Source organism: Chrysemys picta, chromosome 12 (assembly GCF_011386835.1).
Source record: "Chrysemys picta bellii isolate R12L10 chromosome 12, ASM1138683v2, whole genome shotgun sequence".
Taxonomy (NCBI): domain Eukaryota; kingdom Metazoa; phylum Chordata; order Testudines; family Emydidae; genus Chrysemys; species Chrysemys picta.
The window spans coordinates 14,831,089-14,847,328 of record NC_088802.1 but is presented as its reverse complement, the minus strand read 5'-3'; the positions used below and the strand labels follow the sequence as shown (position 1 = coordinate 14,847,328).

At 51.4% G+C, this 16,240-nt stretch overlaps 1 protein-coding gene across 5 annotated transcripts in view; it reads left to right on the top strand.

Moving 5' to 3' along the window:
* The window catches only part of LOC101941192 (butyrophilin subfamily 1 member A1-like), a 93,904-nt gene that overhangs the window by 5,415 nt on the left and 72,249 nt on the right, over positions 1 to 16,240 (top strand). For 2 of the 5 annotated variants that reach the window (XM_065565069.1, XM_065565066.1), the window contains 2 exons: positions 5,453 to 5,569; positions 7,905 to 8,252. The exons of 1 other annotated variant lie outside the window; for it this stretch is intronic. In XM_065565069.1, coding sequence (XP_065421141.1) covers positions 5,464 to 5,569; positions 7,905 to 8,252 — 454 coding nt within the window. In that variant the 5' untranslated portion in view covers positions 5,453 to 5,463. Of the gene's footprint in view, positions 1 to 796; positions 946 to 2,382; positions 2,926 to 5,452; positions 5,570 to 7,904; positions 8,253 to 16,240 lie in introns of those variants that run through there. 2 more of the 5 variants (XM_065565067.1, XM_065565065.1) reach the window with 2 other exon arrangements.

The window sequence follows — 16,240 nt, the reverse complement described above, 5'->3', positions numbered from 1 at the left end:
CTAAGTTTCTAGCTTTACGGTTGCAGAGATAACTTTGAAAATAAGAACAGGCAATGACTGCCTGAGTCTGCAGACAGCCTGAAACAGCAGCTTTGAAAAGAGAGAACTGCACCAGGCATCTGAGTCAAGGCCCCATGGAGCTTATGCTGGTATGTTATATTATACGTTGTATTAATGTGGATGAAATCAATGGGCACAAAGAACCAAAGGTGTTAACATGACCCTGTCACTGTCTAATATTAAGCACTTTTAAACAAGGTTCGGGGTTTGGTTTTCAGAGACCTCAGCCTGCTGAGTCCCATGGCAAACACACCATGAAACATCCCTTTAACCTTTTATTAAAGATACAGAAAAGGACAAACAGTTAAAACATTTGAAATTTAAAGTATTGAGTCAGGCTCTCATTTTAATAACATGTCTTGTTTCCTTTAGCTGCAGAGAGATTTTAGAAGGAAGCACCCCCTGTATGTCAGTCTTTATGGTTTCAGAGTGGTGGCCGTGTTAGTCTGTATCAGCAAAAGCAACAACGAGCCCTTGTGGCACCTTACAGACTAACAAATGTATTTGGGCATAAGCTTTTGTGGGCTAAAACCCACTTCATCAGATGCATGGAGTGCAAAATACAGTAAGCAGTATAAATATTACAGCACATGAAAAGATGGGAGTTGCCTTACCAGGTGGAGGGTCAGCGCTAAAGAGGCCAATTCAATTAGGGTGGAAGTGGCCTATTCTCAAAAGTTGACAAGAAGGGGTGAATGTCAAAGGAGGGAAAATTAGAAATGATAATAGCTGTTTTTTTGAATAAAAGGGAAGAAGTTAGTTGAGATGGGCTGGAGCTGCCATGACTTCTGTGAAAGTCCAATCCCGTTTCCTAGACAACCAAACAAGACAAGCCCAGGAGGGGAGAGAAAAAAACAGCAAAGAGAGGAAATGCACCTTCTATCTGTGAGTCTGACTTATAGCCTCGCTGCTGGAGAATCACAGCACACGGTCTGATCAGCCACTCCGAGGACAGAGCAAACTTTTACCAGCATCGGGCTGTTTAGGGCATTGCTTGTAGCTGCCTCTTTCTGGCCACCGGCTTACAGGACTGTTGCAAAATATACAGAAGGCAAAAGGAGAGGGATAGGACAGAGAAAGGTAAGGTAGGGAAGGAAAGGGACACACAGGGTGTGTGTGTGTGACAAAGTCTCTTATCCCAGGTTGTGTCTGGGATTTAGCCAGAGTCAGTGGAGGTGGTGATGCCACCTGGGTCCCTTCCTGGGTCCCTCGGTTTATTCAGCGCATCTCTCTGGATCAGGACTATGAAGGCCCAACCATGTAATGGTGGATTCTGAGGTTCCAAGAGATGGTGGGGGTGGCAGCCATGATGGTGAACCTTGGTCTTTCCTGCTCACCTGTCTCCCAATCAGCCAGCAGCTAATTTCCCCCAAAAATTCTCTTTTAGAGGTCCCCAAGGGGGAGCGGTGGGTGGAATAGCCCATCCGCTCAGTATTACATTCACCAGCTAGGCCTAATTTCAGACACACCCATTGTGGTCCATTGATTTCCCATCCCGTAATTCTCATGTTTACCAGGCATGATCTGAACACAGTCCTGGAGTTAAACCAGGAGCCTGTCTAGGCCTGGCCGACTGACTCAATCCCAACAGACAGGCTCCTGGTTTAACTCCAGGACTGTGTTCAGATCATGCCTGGTAAACATGAGAATTACAGGATGGGAAATCAATGGACCACAATGGGTGTGTCTGAAATTAGGCCTAGCTGGTGAACATAATACTGAGCGGATGGGCTATTCCACCCACCGCTCAGGTCCATGATTTGTGGAAATAATGCAGTTAGAATTCTCAGGGGTGGGTCAGGGCCACCCCCCACTATTCCTGCTTAGGGCCCCCAATGGGGTAGCTCCGGCTCTGTTTGCAGCTCTTCCTATCAGCATTTATTATTACAGGCTATTGTGATATTTTCTTAATGTTTGCTCCCTTCTCACAGCCCAGCTCACAATTCAGGGACATTTTTACCCCGATTATCACAACAGTCCCCGGTGATGGAATTTAGCATTTTCCCAAGATCCCAGAGAATTCAGCAGGTTTGCTGCACGCAGCCTGGCACCATCTTGCTTTTTTGTTTCCCTGCCTTGCTGGCACCTGTGTCTTGGAGAAGAGCAGAGCAGCTGGGGCCCAGGAGAGGAGTGTCTGAGCCAGGCTGTCTGAACAACATTGCAGGAGCTGAGGCCCAAAGAGTGGGGCTGGGCCACCTGGACAGTATAGCCTAAAACCCTATCCCCCAAATAGTCACTGGTTAATTTTGTATCAATGAGTATTTTCAGCCACGAGTCCTGCGTGTATTTGGAGGGTGGGGCTGGGAATGAGGAATATTCCAGGGCACTAGACTAAATTAACCTGGCCATTGAGTCTAGTGGCTGCTGAAGCAGACTTTGGTCCCATTGTTTACACAGGACTGAGGTAATTACAGCGACTCCTGGAGCACAAGAAAACAGCCTGCAGAACTGACTGTGTCACCAGTCGAAGTTAAGAGCTGAGGCTGCTGGCACCAAAGCTGCCCTTTCACTAGCACTGTGGGTGTGTCAGAGGAATTGGATCTTTGTGCCATAACCACCCTAAGGAGGAGCCAGTCACAGTCACGTTCCAGCCTCTGTCCTTCTTTTGGTTTTGAAGCTGGTGGATGGGCCAAGAGAGGACGGTGCTTCCATTACATATAAAACATATTAATTTAATGAAAAGCTCAGGGGCAGGCTGGAGTTAATCCCTGTGGCTCCCTGACCCCTCCGGCAGGATGGATGTCACAGCCTGCAAAAGGGACGCAGTCTCTGGGAGCAGGAGCTCTGCCTAGAGAGAATGGCTCTGGGGGCTAGTGAAGCTGGGAGATTGGAACGGCTCAGAAATGACTCCACAGGACTCCGCAGGTAGGGGGTTCACTCACTGCAACCCCAGCTGAATTGCTCCCTTGGATATTTCCTGGCTCATGGCACTGATTAGTCAGAGGAGCTGCTGCTATCAAAGGACCTCGCTCCTGGGATTTGGGGGATAACGTGTCACTTTCCCACGGGGAACTGAGCTGTGGCTGTAGAGATGCCCACACAGATTCAGAGACCTGTCCAGTCACTTCTCCACTGCCAGGTTCCCGTTTGTTTGCTGTTCTGCTCTATTTACTGACAGCTGTAGGAACCGATCCCCAGTTGTAATTTTCCTGTGGGGCACTATTGGGCGGGTGCAGGTGTTTCCATCTTCAGCTCACCACCGTGAACTTCCAGAGTGAGAGGGTGAAAGATGGAAGGGAAACACCTGGGGCCAGATTGGGCGCAACTGATGCAGGGAGGGGGAGATTTTCTAAAGCTTTTAAGGGATTCAGGACCACAAGCCCCATTGATCCTAACTCCCCTGTGGTTGTGAAAATCTCCCCCCCCCCCCCCCAAGGGAGCCTTGAGGGCACACCTGTCTGTGCCCTCAAGGCCCTTTGCATTCTGGGGGCGGGGGGGTCTCACCCCAAGGTAGGGTAGGTGTGGCTGCTGTTTCCCTTAGGGGGCTTTCTGGCAGGGAGGGGGGAGCTTTACCTCTCCTGGCAGGTTATCAGCAGCCCGCACCGAATGCAGGTGCTCAGTGAGTGACTCACCTGCCAGCCCTGCTCTCACCTACTTCCTCCCCAGTGCGGCTGCTCTTTGCCGGCCCCTGCTGCTGTCCTAGCCAGAGGCAGGTTACAGCCACTTCACCCTGCCACAGCCCAGACCCAGCCAGAGCTTCCATCGGCGCTATGTGGTGTGAGCCCCAAGTGACGTCAGCCCTTGTGGGAATCCCCCCACTGCCGTTCACAGCAATGCAGCCTCTTGCAGGCGCCAGCGGCCATAGAGGCCTAGGGCCACATTTCCAAGAGAGCTCAGCTCTGAACTGCTCCCAGGCAGGTGCCTGTGTGACATGGGCAGGTTCCCCAGGGGCTCTGAGCAGCCGCACTCGGGAGGGCAGGGCAGGCAGTGACGCAACCCCTTAGGTCTGGATTGCACCCCAAAATATCACAGACACTGCAGAAAAGGGTCACAAACATGATTTAGGGGCTGGAGCAAACGCCTCACTGTAGGAGACTGAAGGAGATCGTTCTGTTCAGTTTAGCAAAGAGAAGAGTGAGAGGTGACTTTCTGTCATGGATTCACAAGGTCTGGTCTGTGCCCTGGCCTTCAGCCAGGCCCTTGGGAGTGACCCCTTGATTGTGCTGGACCCCACGATCCACACACTTCCACAGAGGCAAGTCCATAGCTTCAGTGACTCAGAAACTGGGCCTTTGAGCACCAGCGATCCCTGGCTTTCTCCATGGCTCCCTGCAGCAAGTCCAGCAAGCCAGACTCCTGCAGGAGACTTGTTCTACCCCTTCAGGGCTCAGTGTTCTCAGTGAGTATCTGCAGAGACACCAGGCACCTTTTCCACACCAACTAACCATGTGTTAGTCACCTGGCCTATGGAGTCTGAAAGTCCTTAGGTCAGCACAGAGAAGCAAAGTTTAAGAGAGGGTTCAGCCTGGCCAGAGCTGGGGCTCTGCCGAGCCGTGCTGCTGGAGGGTCCAGCTTGGCTCCCTCTCTCCCTGTCCCTTTTTTGTCTCTCAGTCCCAATTGAGTTCCTGTGTCTCTGTCAGCCCAGTCCTTTAACACAGACACCTGGCACCTTCGCCCTTTGTGCTCCAGCTCCCGGCTATTGCTCCTCTTCCCTGCAGAGAGGTGGGGGGAAGAAACTTGGTGTAGGAGTTGTTGCTTAATCCTTGAGGCTTCCCATTGTCTTTTCAAAATTCTCCATTGATATGTGTTGATTCCAGCCCAGACAGTCCGAGTGGCTCTACATCTCAGACACCTAGCCTGTTCGGCCACGTCCCAGCGAGAGAAGCAATTCTTTCCCCCGAAGCAGCAGCGATGCCAAGGGGATCAGTACAGAGTCCTACTGATAGTTCATAAAAATATTTCAGTAAAATTCCCCACCTGTCACACCTTCATGAAGAAGGTACATGTTGCTAAAGGGCTCTTTAATACAGTTGAGAAAGGCATAACAAGAACCAATGGATGGAAGTTAAAACTGGTCAAATTCTAATTAGAATTAAGGCACAGAATTGTAACCATGAGGGTGATTAATCACTGGAGCAAACTACCAAGGGAACTGATGAATTGTCCATCTCTTGCTGTCTTCAGAAAAAGACTTGGTGACTTTTTGGAAGATGCTTCAGTCAAACACAAGTTTGGGCTCAGTACAGGGGTAAATGGGTGAGAGTCTTTGGCCTGTGGCACAGATCAGACTAGAATCTAATGGTCCCTCTGACCTTAGTCTATGAATATTGGGAAGTGTGCTAATGTAAACATAACTGATCCATGGACCAGGGCTATGAAAGTCAGACAACCTGGCACTGTCACTGCATCCCACTCACTCGCTGTCTGGTTTGTTATTTCTCCTGTTCCCCAGACCAAGCTACGATGATGGGGAAGGTTCCCTCATTCTCCCCCGGCTCCACAGTGAGCTCCGCTCTGCCCAGCTACGTCGTTCTCTGCCTCGCTCTACAGGTTCACAGGCTGGCGTCAGGTAGGAGCTCATGGAGAAATCACAGGCTACACCTGGGTCCCCAGTAACCATGGTTCCTATCTTTACACCATCTTGTCAGGCCTTGACACTACATCCTTCCTACTGCTCTGGCTGATTTCTGGCAGTTTCTAAAACACAGAACACAGAGAGCACCACTACAGGGCTCGCAAACTATTTAAAAGGAAACTACCCAATTCCTAGACACTGCACTGACAGACAGGGCTGGCTTTAGGCCGATTCAGCTGATTTGGCTGAATCGGGCCCCGCGCCGCAGCTCTCCACCCCGCTCCCAGCTCACTTCTCCCTCCTCCCCTCTCCTGAACACTCCGCCCCCTGCTTCTCCCCCTCCCATGCTTCCCGCGAATCAGAGGTTCGCGGGAAGTCTGAAAAGAAGCAGGGGTGGGCAGGCAGGCAGGCAGGCAGCACCAGGTAAGCTGGGGTGGCGGGGGGTGCGAGAAGGGCTCCGGGGAGGCGCAGCGCGGCCCAGTCCAGCCCCGGCCAAGCAGCTCACTCTGGCCCCAGTTCTGGCCGAGTGCGCTGGCCCGGCCCCGGCCGACCACCCCCGGCCTCAGCGGCTCTGACCCGGCTCGGCTCCAGCCCGGCCCGGCCCCCGCGGCTCGGCTCCGGCTCTGCTCCAGCCCGGCCCCCGCGGCTCGGCTCAGCCCGGTCTGGCCCCCACGGCTCAGCTCGGCTCCAGCCCAGCTCCCGCGGCTTGGCCCGACTCCAGCCTGGCTCCTGCAGCCAGGCCTGGCCCCCCAGCCGAGCACCCCCGGCCTCAGCGGCTCTAACCCGGCTCGGCTCTGGCCCGGCTCCCGCAGCTCGGCTCCGGCCCGGCCCAGCCCGGCCCCCGTGGCTCGGCTTGGCTCGGGCCCCCACATCTCGGCTCCGGGCCAGACCCAAGTCCTGCGACCCTGGCCGGAGCTCCGGCCAGAACGCGGCCTGATTCCATGGGGGCAGGGCTTGCGGCAAGCCCTGCCCCCAGGAATCGGGCCCCGCTCTTTCTAAAGCCGGCCCTGCTGACAGACCGAATACGTCGGAAATCAGACTCTTCAGTCACGAAGGAGTCCTGAATCCTAGACTTGCCAGTTTAGACGTAACAACCCACAAGTCATTCATGCTGCACTAGGCACATGTGACTAGGGCTCAGAGCTAGACCTCATCTCACAGTGAGGATGTGAAGATATTTGCTGGCTTCTTCATTCTGTGCCTTCAGTGAAGCCCTGATAGTGACCCACTCCATCCCCGGGGCTGGCTCCACAGCTACTCGGGCATTTTGGTTCCCTCCTGCTGTGGTTTCCATCCTGTTAATTTAACCAGCTCTCTCTGTCTCTCCTGATGCTGAGTCTCTGCACCGAGATTCCCACATCCTGTGCAGTTCCATAGTGACCGATTCTCTGTTTCTTGCACTTTTCTATTTGCCTCCTTCTCCGTCTCCATTATCTGACCCCTGACTTTACCTTTAAAGCCATTGCCTGCATAGTGATGATCTATTTTCATATCTTTACACCTTGTCAGCCTTTACACCACCCCTCCTGCAGATGAGGAGGCCCCTGTGCTGGAGCAGCACGAAAAGGCCTTGGTGTATCAGAGAACCAGGCCCCCAGTATCATTATCCCCAGGGTGCCCATGAGAAGTTAGAGCTTTATTCAGAGATAATAGGGACAGTGTATAACACTCTCATGTGAACTCTGTGTGACAGATATTGCAGCCACATGCAGCATTTTGGGGACTATCAAATTCACTTTATGAATGTTCTGTTTATTTTTGTACCCTCTTTATCAATGGTATCTATACATGTTATATGTATCTTTGTGGGACTGGGATTGTAATCTATGCCATGGGGGAGGGTTACCCCATCTCCTTCAGAATGTACAGACCATGGGGGATAATTACTTGAGGGACAGGTAACCGCTCCAGAGAAGTACCACTCCTAGGGAGAATTGCATAAACTGGGTTAGACCAGGTCCCAGAAACCCAAGAGAACAAAGATTTTTGGTATAAAAGTTGGCTTTGAACTGACCAGAGGCCCCGAGATCTTGGGCTGCAAAGTGACAGAACCTGTTAACCAAGAGGACAAACCCTTAGAGAAAGGTTTGAAAGACTTTGGATCCTACCGAAGAGTCCCATGTGCCAGATGAGAATTCTTTGGGATAAGCATAACATGTGTTCAGACCTTTGATTGGTTTATGGTAAGTTTTCTCTGTCAGGCTTTTGTCTTTAAATGGTCTCACTTCTAATGCAGGGCGCTCTCTTAATGTGTGTCTTACTGCTGAATTAACACCACACCCCAGCCCCTCGCCGATTTAATTTCCCTTTTTCATTGTACATTTCACAGCACAGTTCACAGTGGCTGGACCTGACCATCCAGTCATTGCCTCCCTCGGTGGGGAGGCCGTCCTGCCCTGCCACCTCTCCCCCAGGATGAGCGCTGAGAACATGGAGGTGAGATGGTTCCGATCCCAGTTCTCTGCAGTCGTGCACCTGTACCGTGATGGGCAGGATCAGTACGGACTGCAGATACCGGAATATCGAGAAAGAACTGAGCTCTTGAAAAACGACATCACCAATGGGAGTGTTTCCCTGAGAATACGCAATGTGCGACTCTCTGACGATGGGCAGTACAAGTGTTTTTTTCAGTCCAGTGTCTCTTATGAAGATGCTATATTGGAACTACAGGTAGCAGGTCAGTAACTTCTGATGTTTTAATGTCTTCAACAGGGTAATAAGTGGAGTCAGAGGGTTCATTGTGAGATGACACAATTTTTCTCATTACAGTAGGGCAGCAGCTCTGCTCTGGATAAAGTTGAGTCTAGTTTGCTGTGTACTATCCATTTTTTCTAAGTCCTCTAAAACCCAGACACATACTCAGGGTATGTCTACAATGGCAGACTTTCTTCACTGGCAGTTCCAGCGCCGCTCAGCGAGTGCTAAAGGGAAACCGCTGTTGTGTGTTCACACTGTCAGCTGCCTGCGCAATAGCGTGTTCACACTCGCGGCATTTGCATCGTCATTCAGCAGCTATCCCACAGAGCACGTCTTCCTCTTCCGCCGCTAAGTGTTGTGGGAAGGCAGAGGGGGTTGCAAGGCATCCTGGGCCCTATCCCAATGCCCTATGATGCATTGCTTTGCATCCCAGCAATCCCTGTACTTCCTTCCACATTTGGCGCCATCTTTCAACGGTTTGCGCAGTGTGCGCTCTGCCTCTTCAGTCTGCAGGAATGGATCCCGCACTGTTGACCAATATGCTGCTCGCTCTGACTAACACATCACGAGTGGCAGTGAAGTTGTTCCTTAAACTACAAAGCCAAGACATGTCTAACATTGATCTCACCGCGCAAGAGCTATGGCATGAGATTGCTTATGGCATTCACGGAGGTGCTGACTACAGTGTAACCCCGGTTTTGGGCTCAGGAAATAAGCACTGAGTGGTGGGATCACATCGTCATGCCCATCTGGGATGATGAGAAGTGGCTGCAGAACTTTCGAATGAGGAAAGCCACTTTCATGGTACTGTGTGGTGCTCTCGCACCAGCTCTGTGGCACATGGACACAAAAATGAGAGCTGCCCCGTTGTTGGAGAAGCGTGTGGCGATTGCACTGTGGAAGCTGGCAACTCCGGACAGCTACCGATCGTTCGCTAACCAGTTCAGAGTGGGAAAGTCAACTGTTGGACTCGTGTTGATGGAAGTGTGGAGGGCCATTAATCGCATTCTGCTGCGTAAGACCGTGGACTCTGGGCAACGTGCGCGACATTGTGGTTGGCTTTGCACAAATGGGCTTCCCTAACTGTGGAGGGGAGATAGATGGCACTCATATTCCAATTCTGGCACCGGACCACCTAGCCACCGAGTACATTAATCACAACGGGTATTTCTTTATGGTTCTCCAAGTGCTTGTGGATCGCCATAGGTGTTTCATGGACATTAAAGCAGGCTGGTCCAGAAAGGTGCATGACGCATGCAACTTTCAGAACACTGGCCTGTTCAGGAAGCTGGAAGCAGGAACTTTCTTCCCAGACCAGAAGATCACCGTAGGGGAAGTTGAAATGCCCATTGTGATCCTGGGAGACCCCACCTACCCCGTAAAGCTGTGGCTTATGAAGCCATAAACAGGGAAACTTGACAGCAGCAAGGAGTGGTTCAACAACAGGCTCAGCATGTGCAGAATGACTGTTGAATGTGCTCTTGGTCATTTAAAGGCCCACTGGCACTACCTATATGGTAGGCTGGACCTGGCCAATGACAATATTCCTATGGTTATTTCCACGTGCTGAACGGTCCATAAATATTTGTGAAGGGAAGGCTGAAAGCTTCACTCGGAGCTGGACCGTTGAGTCTCAGCACCTGGATGCTGACTTTGAACAGCCAGAGACCAGGGCTATTTCAGGGGCACAGTGCAAGGCCATAAGGATGAGGGATGCCTTGAGGCAGCCATTTGAAGCTGAAAGCCACTAATATTTGTTGCTACGCTTGGGATTGCAGAAGGTGATTATGTTGGTGCGGATGATGCACTGTGAAGGTTTAAGAAAATGGACTGTTGCTTTGCAGGGCTATGTTTGCATTCAGTTAATGTAATAAAGGTCGCTTTCAAACCAAAACAAATCTTTTATTAAAAAAACAACTGGAGGAGACACACCACACACACACACACACACACACACACACACACACACACACACAAAATCAGCAGTGAGGGGGATGGTGGAAGGGAGGGTCCCAGGGGGAGGTGGGATCCCAACATGGTTAAAGATTTGTGTATGTCCAGGTGTCGTATGCACCCTTGTCCTTTGGAGTATTGTGCAGCGGGTACTGTGCTTCAGCAGGGTAAACTGCAGAGGAATGGGTATCGAGTGCAGTAGGTACTGGGAGTCCACAGAGCTGGACTGTGTGTTGGCGCTGTGTGTGTGTGTGTGTGTGTGTGTGTGTGTGCGCGGGTCGTGGGTGGTGCATGGGAAAGAGTTTTGCAACAACAGCTGCAGGGGAGGGTGGGCCGGAGCTGCTCAGTTTTCAGTGCTAGGAGTGCCTGGAGCGTGTCCACTTGGCACTCTCTAATCTTTAAGAGCCGCTCCGTGGCTTCGTTCTGGCACTCTGTGTTCTCCTTTTGGTCCCTGTTCTCGCTGTCCCGTCACTCATTCAACTCTTGTTTTTCGGCTGCAGAATGCAGCATGACATCACGCAGAAGGTCCTCTCTACTTTTTCATGGCTGCTTTCTAATCCTGTGCAGCTGTTCAGCCGGTGATAAAAAAGAGGGAGGCTGGGCTCCCAAGGTCAGATTTGTGAAGCCAAAATGAAGCATTTTACAGAGGCACTATTGTTTGCAACACAGAGACCACTGAATCAGTGTTTTAAAACACAGCCAGTACTCACACACCTGTCACTAACTGGCTGACCCCAGGCAAGCACACATGAGCCACAAGACCCCCAAAATGGTGAGTAGCCGCAGAGGCAGGGGAATTCAGTGTTCTAGGACAGCGGTGGGCATGTGGCTCTTGGGGAGAGTCAGCACTGTAAGGGGGGCATTAAAATAATTCCTTACCCCACATTTTCTACAGGCTGTGTTCATTATGGAAGATATCTCGCTGCTGAGGCTTCATTCTGGTGTGTCGTGTTCTCTTTTCGTTCCCTCTTCTCACTGTCCCGCCACTCCTTCAATTCCTGTTTCTCAGCGGCAGAGTGCATCATAACATCACACAGAAAGTCCTCCTTGGTTCTTCTTGGCCGATTCCTAATTCTGCGCAGCCGTTCTGCTGCTGATAACAAAGAGGGAGGCTGAGCACCCAAGGTCATCTCTGTGAAGTTTAAATGCAACATGTCACAGAAGCAGTTTTGTTTGCAACACAGACAACATTGATTCAGTGGCAGTGCTTTAGAACACAGCCAGTACTCACACACCTGTCACTAACTGGTTGACCCCAGGCAAGCACACATGAGCCACAAGACCCCCAAAATGGTGAGTAGCCACAGGGGCAGGGTAAATTACTCTTCCCGGACCCTGCTGTACACTGGGCACGTGGCTCTTGGGGAGAGCCAGCACTGGGGGGTGGGGGGGGGCTGATAATTGTTCCTGTCCCCACACTTTCCACAGGCTGTGCTCATTATGGAAGATATCTCGCTGCTGAGGGTGACCGGGGAATCAAGGGAGGGTCATCTCAAGGAATGCGGCTTCCACCCAGGCCCTCATGCAGCTAGCCCGTGTGCAGCAATGGTCCCCCGCAAACATACACAGTGATGGCTGAGTAGCGTGGGAACGTTACCCTTAGTGGGGCAAGAAACAAAGCAGCTCTGCCAAAGAACCCGTGGCAGCCGATTGCCCAGTATCTCCACGAGAGTTTCCTGGAGATCTCTGAGGCAGATTCCCGTGAAGTGAGGGAGTCCATCAACACCCTGTTCTGCCGCTCTGCCTAGGCATGTGGTGGTACGCGCATCGCACAGATACAAGGCAGCCTTCTGCAAATCCCTCCGGCAAGCTCAGCACACAGAAACAAGCCAGCCTTCTGCAACCCTCCCCCCCCCCAACAACTCGCTTCAGCAATTCCCAAAATCAAAGCCACTTACCAGGGGCCTCGTCTCCTGTTTCCGCTTCGACAAGCTCTGAACGCTGTGACTGGCTAGCCACCTCCAGGGTACACAAGAGCTCCTGGCTGCATGCATCTCTGAACAAGTCATCCTCTGGCCCTGGGTCCACCTCCCTCTCCGCAGCCTCGTCCAAGATTTCCTCCTCCTGGCTCAGTCCACTCTTGACTGGCACGGAAGCCCCTGAAGTATCCACAGGACTCTTCGCAGTGGAGGTGGGGTCACCTCTGAGTATCATGTCGAGCTCTTTGTAGAACCGGCATCTTCTGGGTGCAGCACTGGAGCGGCAGTTTGCCTCCCGCGCCTTGTGGTAGGCGTTCCACAGCTCCTTCACTTTGACCCTGCACTGCAATGTGTCCCGGTCATGACCCCTTTCTGTCATGAAGTGTGAAATCTGTCCATAGGTATCATAATTCCTACAGCTGGAGCACAACTGGGACTGGACAGCCTCCTCTCCCCAAACTCTGATGAGGTCCAGCAGCTCGGCATTGCTCCAAGTAGGGGATCGCCTGGTGTGTGGAGCAGCCATGGTCACCTGGAAAGATGCGCTGAGACCACCGCATGCCGAGCAAACAGGAAGGGGACTTTCAAAATTCCCAAGGAATTTAAAGGATAGGGCTGAAGGTTGGTCACCTGAGGGCAGGGCAGTAGAGTTCTAATCAATGACCAGAAAGGCGAGAACCGGCGTGTGGGACACCTCCTGGAGGCAAATCACAGTGTTGTAATCGACCAGGGTGTCTGCGCTGGCACTGTGGTGCTGTAGCCCCAGTGCAGAAAGCTGTACACCTCTTGTCGAGGTGGTTGTTTTACAGCGCTTCAACTGCACAGTTTCTGCGCACAAAGTGGCTTGCCAGTGTGTACACCTCGGGAGTTACAGCTCTCAATGCTGCTTTACTGCGCAGAAACTTGCCAGCATAAACAAGGCCTCAGATTGTCTTGAAAACTGCTGCGACTCATTGGAGTCTGGGGTCGGGTTAGTGGCCCAAATGTGAGGTCTTTAGAGCAAGGAATTAATGAGACACACAAACACCCCTAAACAGTCAGGTGACATTAACATGTTGTGGTTATTATAACTATTTTGTGCACGCCTGGGGCTGAACAATGACTCTGATCCTCCGAAAACTGACGCCACTATCTGGGATTGATCTCAGCTCATGTCTGGCCCCTTCAGGGTAACAGTGGTTGATACACAGGGACCTGTAGCCCAGAGCCTGGTCTAAGGGTGGGAGAATTGGGGAATTCCCCGCCCCTAGCACACGTAGAGGCAGGAAGCCTGACCCCTGAAGGTGCTGTCAGAGAGACCAGCAAGGGGACAGAGGTGCAGCTAGTTCTGTAACCATGACATGAGGCTTAGGTCAGGTGTAGCGAACTCCTGGTCTCCATTCAAACACTGAGCCTGCTCCACACAAACCACCCCTGACTTGCAAAATTTTATCGCTTCATCACGCTTGCCCTGAGGATTCCTTCTGGGATGTTGCTTTCACTTACCCCTCACCAAGCCTGGAGATCACTGGCATATCTGACACCAGACAGCTGACAATCCCCATGGCAAGGAGTCTGTGCCCTGCTACTGACACAACCGGCACAACTCAGCACTGAAATGAGGCATGATCGATCCCTCAAGTTGCACCTGCACCTCTCCGCATATCACAGTGACAGCTCTGCCAATAGGCTCCAAATAATCCCCCCCACTGGTCATTACAGCTACACCAAGCACAGTGCATGCAGCTTTAGTGCATGCAGCCAATTCCCAGTGGTTATTGCCAGCTCCAAAGGGGCAGAGTTAAGGTTGTTTGGGTTTTTACCTTCACTATGGATTTCCTGGTTTTAGAGGTCTGAGTTTTGCTGAAAAAGGCATTCTGGAAGGGCAGGAGATAATATAGAGTTAAGGTTGCCTGGAGGTAACTACGTTTTTTGTCAGTGAATAGACATGAGGGAGGATTACAGGAAGGGGGCATTGTTTGTGTCGTGTTCCACAGATTTGAATTGCAGCATGTATCTGCCTCCACTGCAGCTGCATTCCCTGTGGTCAGTGTAGCTGTACTGACCAGTGGAGAGAGTAGTGGGGACAGGGTCTCAGAGCTGTCACGGTGCTATGGAAGGGCAGTAGATAATATCACCAGGCAGCCTGAACTCTGTGCTAGCCAAGGTTTTGTCAGTGAATTTTCTAGTTGTTTTTTATTTTTAACAGAAAGGGAAACGTTTGTTGTAGGAGCTAGTGGCCATTTATGTGGTTGTAGTTCTCACCTAGGTTTGCAATTGCTACATGACTGTGCCTCAGTAATAATCAAAAGTATAGTATGGTGCTTTTCCATTAGTAGACCAGAAAGAACTTTACATCATTATCCCCATTTTACAGATGGGAAACTGAGACACAGAGCAGAGACGTGAGTTGCCCAAGGTCACCCAGCAGCTCAGTGGCAGAGCGAGGAATAGTCCCAGTCCTGGGAACGCTCTGTTAGGCCACTCAGTTGCTCCGTGGTTACTCACTGCCCCTCCCCCCTGTATGTTCTGTGATAGTGCAATGGGGATAACAGTCATGCTTTGCAATGTTTGCAGTGTTGTAGCTTGTAACAGGGCTGGTGAGAGAAATCTCATCCCAGGACTCTGTCCCAACACCTTGACAGTTTTATTATACAGCGGGTACTCTAAGCCTGTGAGAGGAGACTCGTGTGTCTGTTTCCTTCTCCACCATCCCCCACAACATGTAGCTCCCCTCTGCCCTGCGTTTTTGGGGGCCCACATCACAGGCAGCAGCTTACTGGTGGGCCACACACTACCTCGGTTATGTGAGCTACACACTGAGCTGGGCTCCTCACCCCAACTACCAAGCCTAGCTAGACCCTCTGCCCCCGGTCCAGCCAGACTTCCCCAGCCATGTTGCAGGCTCCCCCAATCCAACTCCACCTCCCCGACACAGTCTGGCAACCCCACAGAGAGGCGATGTGTATTTTAACTATTCATTTCCTGCGTTTCAGATGTTTACATTTCCACCATATTCAGCCCCCACCCCACTCCCCTGTGATCACAGATTACATGAGGGGGTTAGACACCCCAACAGTGGCAGGGGATCCCAGATCCCAGGACATACAGTGGGAAGAAAAAGGAATTCAGAGCCCTGCAAAAGGGTAGGGCTCCCCCAGATCCCAGAATGGGGAAGGGGAGAATTTGGGGCTGACAGGACTCCCTGCCCCTAAACCCACAACTTTTACTGTCACTCCTCACAATATCAAATCCCTCCCATCCCACTTCTTCCCCATATCTGAGGAGGCCTCAACCCTTTTTTCCTCCCGTTTCACCCGTTCCAATTTATCCCCCTCCCCATAATACCCACATTCCTTGCTGCAGACCCAACCCCTGTTCCCATCTCCTCTTCCATCCCCATCACCCCTCCCAGCGAGTGTTTGCCGTGTAATTTATTTTCTTTTCAAATATAGTTTCAGCACCTTCTGAATTATCTCCTGGATACAGATTACATCTCAAAAAAGAAAAACAAAATCAAAACAAAAAACAAAAAATCCATCTGCCTTGAAATAGGCCTTGTCTACACTGCCAACTTTTGTTGACAAAAGTTACGCTGACAATCAAGAAGTGCTATAATAATGTAACCCGTCTGCCAGCTGGAGTGGGCAGCAAGAAGCGTCGGGTTCAATATCTAGGGGGTTCCTTTTCAACAATATAACCAAAACCGGCTTGAGCTCCCGCCCAGTAAGGTGGGAAAATTTCACTCTACCCTCTGGGCACTTCTAAGAGGCAATTCTTCCCCTCTCGCAAGCAGAGTCTGAGATAGAAATAGTTTCTTTAATAAAAGTAACCTAGCATTAATCTGAGAAAACAGCACAAGCGATATTCATAAACACAAAAGCATGAGCAAGACATCCTCCCCAGAGTATGCTGGGAAGTGTCCTTTGCTTCAGGTTCTTGAGTCCAGCAACCAAGTTCTTGCAGTGTGCCCCCCGTTTAACACACCACTCACAGTTGTTGTGCCTGGTCAGCACAGACCCAGAGTTCATAGATACATCTGTGTGCATTCTGCTCCTGCCATGAGCGGGGGGAGGGGGATAAATGCACCTGCCGGCCGCCTGCTCACCACTCCCAC